This window comes from Myiozetetes cayanensis, unplaced genomic scaffold, assembly GCF_022539395.1.
Source record: "Myiozetetes cayanensis isolate MyiCay16 unplaced genomic scaffold, myiCay2020 scf2-11, whole genome shotgun sequence".
Taxonomy (NCBI): Eukaryota; Metazoa; Chordata; class Aves; order Passeriformes; family Tyrannidae; genus Myiozetetes; species Myiozetetes cayanensis.
Genome location: NW_026087411.1, coordinates 12,506,694 through 12,517,274, shown reverse-complemented (window position 1 = coordinate 12,517,274; position 10,581 = coordinate 12,506,694). Strand labels below are relative to the sequence as shown.

The 10,581-nt window shown below is 36.0% G+C and overlaps 1 protein-coding gene across 1 annotated transcript in view; it reads right to left on the bottom strand.

Annotated features, from left to right (window-relative positions):
* Positions 1–1,547: 1,547 nt before the first annotated feature.
* CENPF (centromere protein F) overlaps positions 1,548–10,581 on the bottom strand; it is a 38,621-nt gene continuing 29,587 nt past the window's right edge. The window contains exons 15-20 of the mRNA XM_050314666.1: positions 9,099–9,275; positions 8,219–8,380; positions 6,876–7,062; positions 5,697–6,173; positions 4,582–4,775; positions 1,548–2,010 (exon numbers count right to left, since the gene is read on the bottom strand). Coding sequence (XP_050170623.1) covers positions 1,801–2,010; positions 4,582–4,775; positions 5,697–6,173; positions 6,876–7,062; positions 8,219–8,380; positions 9,099–9,275 — 1,407 coding nt within the window. The 3' untranslated portion in view covers positions 1,548–1,800. The remainder of the gene's footprint in view (positions 2,011–4,581; positions 4,776–5,696; positions 6,174–6,875; positions 7,063–8,218; positions 8,381–9,098; positions 9,276–10,581) is intronic.

Genomic DNA, 10,581 nt, shown 5'->3' with positions numbered 1-10,581 from the left:
TAAGTTCATCGCATAAAACCTTGTCTGAAATAATTTAATTTTTACAAGCAGCTTTGTCAGTATCCTGACAGAAGATGAGGCAATAAAATGCATCCTTTAAGATGGGCCCCTTTCAGTCTCTCTAGAAGACGCCTCTAGGCACAGTGCCACAAGGATTGTTTTAATTACCTAATATTTAAGTTAAAAACAATTTGAGATGTTTAAGAAAAAGCCACGAGGTTTACTGGTCCTACACCAACCACAGATAAACGTAGTTAGTGAAGAATAGCTTGCATAAGATTTAATACTTTTGAACCATACAAAGTATTTTTGTTTGTCTGATTTGTTACTCATTTGATACAAATACTAAATTTCTTTAAAGTTTTTTCAGTGAGACTGATGAGTAGATTGTTTCTTCTCATAAACAGACTGTGTTCCAACAGACAGTGCTGCAAACAAGGCAGAATAAGGGTGTGTATGTATATGTAAAAAGAGAAAAACACTCTGCTTTGAGTATAAAATCAACTCACCTTCAAGTAGAAGGTCTCATCACAGAAGCAATTGTTACAATTTGAAAGTTCAACTTGAAACAAAGGTATTATCTTTTATTTAAATTTAAAGAATCTTTTTCAAGGAGTAGAAAACATTATTATCCACTTTTGTTGAAAGGAGAAATATCTTTCTGACAGAATAACAACAACATGAAAATGCCCCTCTGCTGTGCATCTTGGAGTCTTTGGGCTCAACTGCTCATGTAGAGGAGCCTGATTTTCCTAATAACCTGGCCAGGGTAGGTGAGCATAAGAAATAGGAATTATCAGAAAGTCATTTCCTGTTCAGTTGGATAATGACTGATGCAGTTGATGTCACTCTTTTCTATAGCATAAAATTGCTCCATGCTACTGAGCAAGCCCAGTTAGACCTTTGAAATCCACAAGCAGAAGTCTGCTGGGCTGAGCATATTTGTAATGAATCATCCTAAATTCAAGTGCACTTTCATGAACTAGATGGAGTTATTTTCTTGTGTTGATGATACCAGAACCTTAAATGCTATTTCCAGGTAAGTTACTGTCTTTTGGTATCTCAAATATTTTTCTTGAATGAAAAGGAGCTAACTCAGGGCATTCTTTGCAGTTATTTCATGACACCTGACCATTTTTCTAACACATCCACTCTCATTACATCAGGTACAAGTCTTCAATGATTTTCATATAAAGTGACAGCTTTGATGTTAAGCATTGTCCGGGCTTGGTTTGGACCATGTCTCATTCCCCCTTTGCTTAATATTATTCCATCAGGAAGAAGGGATACCAAGACACAGCACACTATACCTGTGCACTGGATGCATCTTACATCTGGTTTTATATTTTGTCTTGCATTTAGAAATTATGTCACTGCTTCATTTTAAACCATCCAATAGTGTTTGCCTCACTTTCTCTGGAAGCTAATATTTTTAGTGATACTTAGATGAGTATTTTTCATTTGTAAATCAACCACTGGTACACAGAAAAAATGACAACAATGAACTACATGACAACATTTCGTGTGCTTTTTCCATGGTTTAATTTTCTAACAGATCTATAAAGAATATTTACAGAAAATTCTACAATTATAATTCTACAATTTTATCCCTTCATTACTATTTCACAAGTTTGAGTGACTACTGGTTTTAGTAAATATTCAAAAACAAGCTTTACAGAACCCATATATCATTAATCATTGGATAAGAGAAAATGGTGCCCTCCACAGAGTTCTGATATTTATTTTACAAACTGTTTTTTAACATCAGTTATTCTCAGTTGTGATTAAGTCCACACAGATTTACTGCACCTTACAATTTTCTTTTTGCTCATCTTGCTCAGATAATCCTTGTTCATCTAGAGCATTTTTGGCTTTGTGAATCATATGACTCTCCCTAGTATTATCAGAGAGAGGTTTTGGGGACTGTTTACGCAGGCAAAGTGGTGACCTTGAAGTAGAATTCTTTGGTGGCAAAGCTGTTACTGCTTGGGACTGCTGCTCGTCATTTTCCTGTAACACAAACAAAAATATCATTGTTTAGTGGTAATGGAAAACTATATTAGCTTTCTGCAGTGGGTCAAAAGACTTGCTGCAAAAGCCTAAATACTGGGGATTTGGAAAAAAACACAGACATACTGAAAACACACAAAAAATTTTAAGATATTTATCACTTTGAATTTACAATACAGTGAGACTTGTTAACAGTTGTTTTGGTGTGGTGCAAGATGGAATATCTGTTACACAGCTGGTAAGCTATTTGCTAGAAGCAGAAAAAAAAGCTACCCCAGGAACAGAAAGTACTTCTAATCTGTTTACTAAGGTACCTGGCACTGTGTACCAAGATCTGTATTTCAATTTTCTGTACATACTCTGCAAAAATAAAACATAGGCATCACTTTTTTGCTGACATCTGGACAGAAACCACTGCTTTCACATTTTAACTGATGTGCAGTCAAAGCAGTCAGTTTAAATTCTACATTAAATCCACACAGAAAAGTGAATAAATTTGTGTATGAAAATGACAGGCACATTTTAAACACCTTGAGTAATTTGCAACAGTTTGAAACTGGATATTTAAAATGAAGTACATACAAGTACCTGTCAAATAGAAGGAAACAAGGTTTATTTCACTTTTAAAATAAGAGACACCATTTACTGTATTAACATAAAGCATGAAACAGCACGTTTCAATAAATGATATAATGAGCAATTCCTCCAGAAATTCCCAGATGTACGTCATCTGGAAAGAAAACAAACACACATGTCCAGAAATGTCAAAGAGAGAAGGGCATAAATTCCTGGAACTGATGACTTTTTGCATATTTACATTTGGGGGGGGGGTGGGGAACCAACCCTGAAATCTTAATTTTTCCTATCTAGTTGAAGGTGAGGAGTAGCCAGCCTGTCCTTAGACCTAGACAATACAAGCTTAGACAAAGAGGAGGACTGTTTGGGAAATTCCTCCCCTAGTTAAATTAGAAAAGAATTATTATGGATTGCTTGTTATTTGTCGTAACCTTGAATATAATCAGCAAGAGCCTACAACAAGCTTACACCATGCTAGCAGGTGATTACTACACAGCTTTCTGTGACCAAGGCTTCCTTTCTTTTTGCACTACTGAGATTGTTTACAAGCAACACCATTTCTTTCTAACCTTACAGGGAAACATACAGAAATGAGTGTAAATAAAAGTTACTGGCATCACTTAATGAAACAGTAATAAAACACAGACCTCCAGGCAACGTCTGTAAGAAGCAGCAAATTTTGGCAAGTAGGGTAATTATCCCTTGAAACAACATACCCAGATTCAGTGGATTCACTGTCACTGCAAAATACAGATTTCCTATGGCTATAGTTCCAAACAAATTATGGCTCTGATCCGACCTGTCTTCCCAATGGTGCTTTCTGGCCTCAAAATCTATACATCCCCTAAATTATGTGTTACTTGCCTTTACTTACTTTTGGTATCTTGCCAACACACTTTATGTGCTAATACAAAATAACTGCATTTAAAAAAACACCAAAACAAGAATGAAAAAACCGGGAGAAAACAAAAAGCTGTGCACCAGATTCCACTGATTGCCAAGAGAATACTTTTGTGTAACCTGGCTAACTGGAAGGATTTTTATCTACTGACATATTTCTATGTAGCCCTCATATAAAGAACTATCAATATATAATAGCTGTTCTCTTATTGCTCAGCTTGAGACAGCACACTTAAAAACTTTGGGGGAAATTTTGGACAACATAAGTTTATTTCTATCCTAAAACTGGAACTCTTTTCTATAATCTGCAAAGTGCTTGCATCGGCTTAGAAAAAATGCCTTATTCTGATGTTCTGTGAAACATTCAGCATTGTGTCTATTACTGAAAACACTTGAAAAGTTAATGTAAACTTCAGTTACTAACCTTTTTTAAATAATAATCCACTTTCAAAGTCTAACTGTGTAGTATTTAACTGTTTTGATAACATCAAAATCTATGAGCATGAGCAAGCTGGTCTAGTGGAAAATGTCCCTGTCCACAGCCGGGAAGTTGGAACTAGATGATCTTTAAAGACCCTTCCAACAAAAAACATTCTATATGATAGTTTCTTTACTATCTAAATGTTCCCTATTTAAGTGTTCAACAGCATCTCAAATATCTGTAGTTATTTTATAGGATCTGTAACTTGGAATTCCAAGAAAAGTTGCTTGGAGCAAACTTTACACTCAAACTCCCAGAGGTTAATCCTTTTGATGTTTACGTTCTCTGAAACCTAAGAAACCACAGTATAAGGAATATCTGCTCTTTAGTATCCATTATAAGAAATTAAAGATATACCTATATTGAATTTACATTTCTCAGTGGTTTTTCCCTATGAGGTCACAAATAACACCACACAATCAATTTGCAGATTGCTAGCATGGACAAGACCTACATCAAAGTTTTAGTGATTCAGTATTTATGATCTTCGCTGTATGGTTGAGAAACATAAAGAATGATGACATGTCCTCAAACTTACTTGGAAAGATGAATACATTTCGTGAATGCATTAACTTTTCCCCATGACTTTCATACTCAGACAAAATTTTAGTTACCTTTTGTGGTTTGCTGCCACCAGGTGTCGGACAGGAGCGCTCACCAAGATGATCTGGTCTGCACTTCTGTAAGTCTTGTTTAGGCAAAGGATGTTTCTCACTTGAGGAAGCCAGATGGGGACTGGTTCTGAGGTGTAGTGTAGTTCTACGTAAGATATAAGGGCTAGGCTTCCCAGTGGGGATGTCAGCAAATCCTGAAAAATAAACAGCTTCTATTAAAACCAGCTAAATAAATTAAACTTTCTCAAACAGATTTCTCTTTTCACAACAGGGATAAAAATAGCTGATTGGAATAACTCATTTGGTCTATCAAAGAAAATGGATCAAAAAGATTGCTGAATAGATCATGTGTATTCCAAAATTCGTAATGCAAACCTTGGAAACCATGGAAGACAACCAGAGAATTAGAACAGAAAAAAATTCAAATAAGTGTTAGGTCTTTTTCTTTACAGGTACATTATTTTGTGGAGAACATTTTCAGTCTGAAAACACGTACTTGTTAGTTCATGATACCATGACATGATATTCTTGGTCTTTAACATTTTCCTCTTGCAGAACTAGAGTGCTTTAGATTGTCTGTTATCTCTCTATCTAGCCTAAAAGTCAAACTTTAATTGGCACACATGTCCTTAGAACAGGTATATTTTAAGAAAAATAGTAATGCTGGTAAGACAATTAAATGCAATGTTTAGCTTTAGAAATCCTGACTTCTGGGAGCGAACACCAAAGCTGAGGTAATTCAGTATCCCTATGGCTTGTCCTTTCATGATTGCAATTACATTTATTATCAAGGGCTACTTACTAGGTAGTTGAACATACAACATATTTTTCAAGGCCTGATTTGTACAATCTTCTCATCTACTTTCTGGTACAGTGAACCCTTACACGGCATACCAGGCTACCTAATTTCCTTGCATTCAGAGCAGATTGAAACTGAACTCTCGTTCAGATGGTAATATATTACTGCTGTGGGCAAGACGGTTTTGACTCAGGGAATTTTAATCAGTTTAGTATATTGCAAATTAACACACAGTGAAACTAATTCAACAAACAAAGGAGAAAAGCACACCTGCTGTATTTAGAGAATGTTTGCCTTTATAAAACACTATAAATACCTTTTTGCACTACTTCTGGAAGTCCATCTAGCTTGCAGTCAGTGTTCTCCTGACACAGCAGATTTTGAGAGATATCACACTTCCTTTTCTTTTTTGATGAAGTCTCTGGTGCAGGAGATCTTGGCTCTCTGTTGTCTTTCCTGTTGTCTTCGCATCTTTGCCTTTTATTTGAAAGCTTAGTAGTATCTTCCTCTGACCTTATCTCTTTGACAGAGTGATTGCTTACAGTTAATGAGTGATCAGAATTCAGCAAAGGAGTGCTGACAGCATCACTTGTTGGCTGTTTCAGCTGAGCACTCAGCAAATTCACTTGTGTTTTTAGCATCTCATTTTCTTCCTCTAGTTTATAATATTTAACAATTAGAGAGCAGTATTTCTCTAAGTTCTCATTTGCTTCTCTTGTCTTGACTTCTGTAGATTCCTGTAATTCTTCCAGTTTTAACTTAATTTCTTCTGTAATGGCATCATCAGCATCACCTTTCAAAGAAAACCATTATTATTTATATAACTGTCAAAAAGAGATGCATATGTAAGAATTTATAATGCAACGGTCACACATCTTTTAATTTTTCTATATGTTCTATAACAGTGCAACTATAAAAAAATGACTGTGTAACAAATTCAGTAATATGAGACAAAATAATACACTCGTTAAACAGAGAAAACATGAAAATTTTGAAAAGAATCCTTGACCAGTGCACAGGCAAACATTTTCCCTGTCATTTTGTACCTTCTGAACCCACAAGTTTCTACCCCTAACTTTCTCTAAATGTCATTTACAATACAGTGCATCTCATGAGATGACCCAAAACATGAAGAACAAAGCATGAGAATCAGAGGGAAAAGCTTGCTGGAAAATGACGAAAGAACTTGCACACAAACTTTAATTATGAAGAAAAACACTCCTCTCCTTCCATTAGTCACTTCTAACCACAAAAATGTAATACTTTGACTATTTATTCATAATCCAGATTTGTTTCTCTTTACTTAGAGAGAAAAAACATATTAACTAGATTTTGAAAATGTTTGACAAATTTGCAGTTGTACTTTTCTATCCTACTTGAGAATCACGCTCTGTATTAGAGCTGCACATGCAAGTGGACATTTTAGGGAACATGAAAGATTTACAAACAAATGTACTGCTAAGAAAGCAATAAGACTGAATCTAGATTCAATTACCTTCTTTCTTATGCTTTGACATAGTTAAATTTTTCTTCTTTAGTAGTTCATCACATTCAACCAGTTGTTTTTGCAACATTTCCTTTTCCTGTTCCATCTGCTTATAGGATTTCATCCACAGCTGCACTTCACTGTGGGCAAATTCATTTTCCTTCTTCAATTGAATTAAAATGTTACTATTATCAGCCTAAAAAAATAGAAATTTACTTATTTCACCAGAAACATGATTCTTCCATTTAAACAGTACAATGTCAAATGGAATCATAGAATCAATAAGGTTGGAAAAGACCTCCAAGATCACCGAGTCCAACCTTTGACCACCCTGTCAACTAATCTATAGCACTATGTGCCTTGTCCAGTCGTCTCCTGAATACCTCCAGCTATGGTGACTCCACCACGTCCCTGGGCAATCCATTCCAACGCCTGACAATTCTTTCAGTGAAGAAATTCTTTGCAATGTCAAAGCATTGGCACAGCTTGAGGCCATTTCCTCTTGTCCTGTTGCTATTTGCTTAGAAGAGGCTGACTGCCACCTTGCTACGACCCCCTTTCAGGTAGTTGTAGAGAGCAATAAATAACTGATTTCACTTCACTGACATGGTGTAATAGAGTGCTGCTTTCCAGATAACAGATTTCAAACCAATACTCTAAATTTTAAAGTGCTCCAAATCTCCTTCATTCTTCTCTTCATCCCAAATGCACCTTATTACCACAGAGGCAAGATAACTCCGGCCTGCTTTGCACTTTACATTCCAGCTCAAAAATACTATTGCCAGCAGCAGCAGCAGATCATTCCTTTCCACTCTCTCCCACACTCCTGGGTTGCTCCCTGCTTATCTGATCTGGTACCAGCCTTTGTGCAAACACCACACAGTGAGCACAGTTGGAAGCCTTCTGTGCTACTTTTACACTACCATAGGTACTGTTTTCTGTCACTGGCACACATCCTACAGTATTTTATCACTGGATGGTTGTTATTAAACAAATTAACACCACAGTGGAGGGCCCTAAGAGTAAGGAACTGTTGAGCAAGATGAACGTATTGCAATATTGTAATTCGGTGTTTACTTGACAGTAAATTGAATTGACTATGTTTCTTCAAGAGTGCCTTTAGAGAGATACTCATTCCTTAAGTGGGAGTACAGAATTGGAGCCAGAAATCAATCACAGACTGAAGCTCAACAAAAAAACTCTAAGCCAGTAAATAAGAAAAATGCTGTATCAAAGTCAAGCCAAAGTTCTGCAGCACTCAAGCCTATGTTTATTTTACTACACAGTAAAATAATTTTACTACACAGCCTCAGATCTCATGTTATTGGGCATGCTTATGAGTTTTTTCTTACCTTATTTTTTAGGAGTTCTCCTAAGGCTTGATTAGCTTCTTTAAGGGAATTATTTAGTTGTTCTTTGTTTGACTTCAAATGCTCAATTTCCAATTTTTGTGAGCTGATGAAGTGCTCCAGTGAACTAATCTTCTCATGACAGGCCTCAATTTCTACTTCATTCTAGAGAAAGAAAACGTGCTTAATTGCTATGGTACTAAAAAGGACACTGAGTTGTATTTTAGAGATGCACCTAAGAGCATATGACAAACCCACAGGAATTCCGCTGCAAATTTAATAGGCTTTGAGGAGTTTAAAACTGAAGGAGCAATTTATCTTAAGTATACATTTTGAATACTAGAATCTTGCCTCTAAGAAGTCTGCCATTATAAAAGTCCTTATATTTTACTATAACTTGCTCTTACATGTCCTTTATATTAACAAGAATGAAAATTATTAAGAAATAATTATAGTAAATTATTTTCCTGTGTCTTACTGGCCTCAGTGTTCATAGACATTTCTGCAGAAAAGTTGGTGGCTCTTTGCATATAGCATGGCTGACAAATTCATTTCCAACAAATTTGCTCTTATATCCTGAAGTGGTCAAACTTTCTTCCCCATTCCTACAAAACATTTTCAAGTTTATAGTCCCAGATAAATTTATATATAGACTAAAGGCTTGCTAAATTGTGATATAAATTCACCTTTCACTGCTTACTATATGGAACAGAGTTATTTTAACACTTACTTAGTTCCAAGATATATGTATAGATGTATATGTAGAGTTTGGAAATATTGTTACCAAAAAAATTTCTTTTTAAATAGGATCAGCAAAATTTTGTAAAATACATAGAACTGAATCAAAATCTCATAGCACCCCTCTTCTCATTTTCTGATTTACCTTTCGTTTTGCTTCTGTCAGATGATCTTGATGCTCTTTCTCTGTCTGAAGTAGTCTGTCTTTGTACTCTGATATTTCTCTTTTCATCTCACTTTCTTTTACTTGCAGTTCGTTCTGGACAATCTCCAAACTCTTAGCCAGTTCATTTTTTTCTGACATAGTTATATGCAACTGAATCTGTAAACGTAATAGCACATTCTTTGGTATTTGGAATCATCTCAGTGGAGAAACAGTTGACCCATCCAGAGAAGAGCAACAAGGCTGGTGAAGGGACTTGAACACAAGTCCTGTGAGGAGAGGCTGAGGGAGCCGAGATTGTTTAGTCTGGAGAAGAGGAGGCTCAGGGAAGACCTCATCACTCTCTACAACTACCTGAGAGGAGGCTGTAGCCAGGTGAGGGTTGGTCTTGCCTCCCAGGCAACTATCAGTAAGACAAGAAGGCATGGTTTTAAGCTCTGCCAGGGGAGGTTTAGGTTGGATATTAGGAAGAAATTCTTCACAGGGAGGGTAATTAGGCATTGGAATGGGCTACCCAGGGAGCTCGTGGATTCTCCATCCCTGGAGGTTTTTAAGATGAGACTGGATGTGGCACTGAGTGCCATGGTCTAGTAACCATGGTGGTAGTGGATCAAGGGTTGGACTTGATGATCTCAGAGGTTTTTTCCAACCCAGCTGATTCTATGATTCTGTGATTAAACTATTTTATTTTATATCTGAAGTGTTTTTCAATTTCCAAAAACAATTTGGTAAGAAAACAGTAATTAACAGTGGTTAAACACAGTGTAATCAAAGAATGGAACATCTGAACACAAAAGGTAGAACAGGAGGCAAAGGAAGGTTTTCTTAAATGTAACTGAGTGCAAGTTCACCAACACTTAAATCAAGCAGTGCTGCCTAAATTAAAGCTTAACCTCTCCAACCATTGATCCCTCTGAGAGTGACTTGAGAGTTTAAGGGTCACTTTCCTCACCCTCTTTAAGAAGATGAAACTTTCTAAGCATTTTCATTTTGATCCACTGTTATGACTGTACTTTTGGGACAGCTGGCTTGTATTTCCATGTTGGATTTCCAGAAGTTGCAGAAATCTCTTTTCTCACTCAAAATCCTTAACACCACAACAGAAACAATTCTCTGGTTATAAAATCTTGTAAATAATGTTAGTAGGTGAGAAGATCACGTAAACTGATTTAAAGATATTATATTGTTCACAAATAAGATCTACAGTTGTCTAGATGATAAAACAGCCTCCAAGAATTAAATACGAATTAATTAAAAATAAAGCCTCCAAAACTGTTTCTTCTTTGACTTTATCCTGAAAGTACTTTAGTGCTACTGAAACACTGAAAGTAGTTTAGTGAAATGTTACATTTTTTTATCTGACATCCTCAGTCTGATGATTGAATGGCTGTAGAAAAGATAACTTTTTGACACTGAAAAAATGCTGGATATCCATCTGCAGCCTTTATGCCATGAAAACATAGTT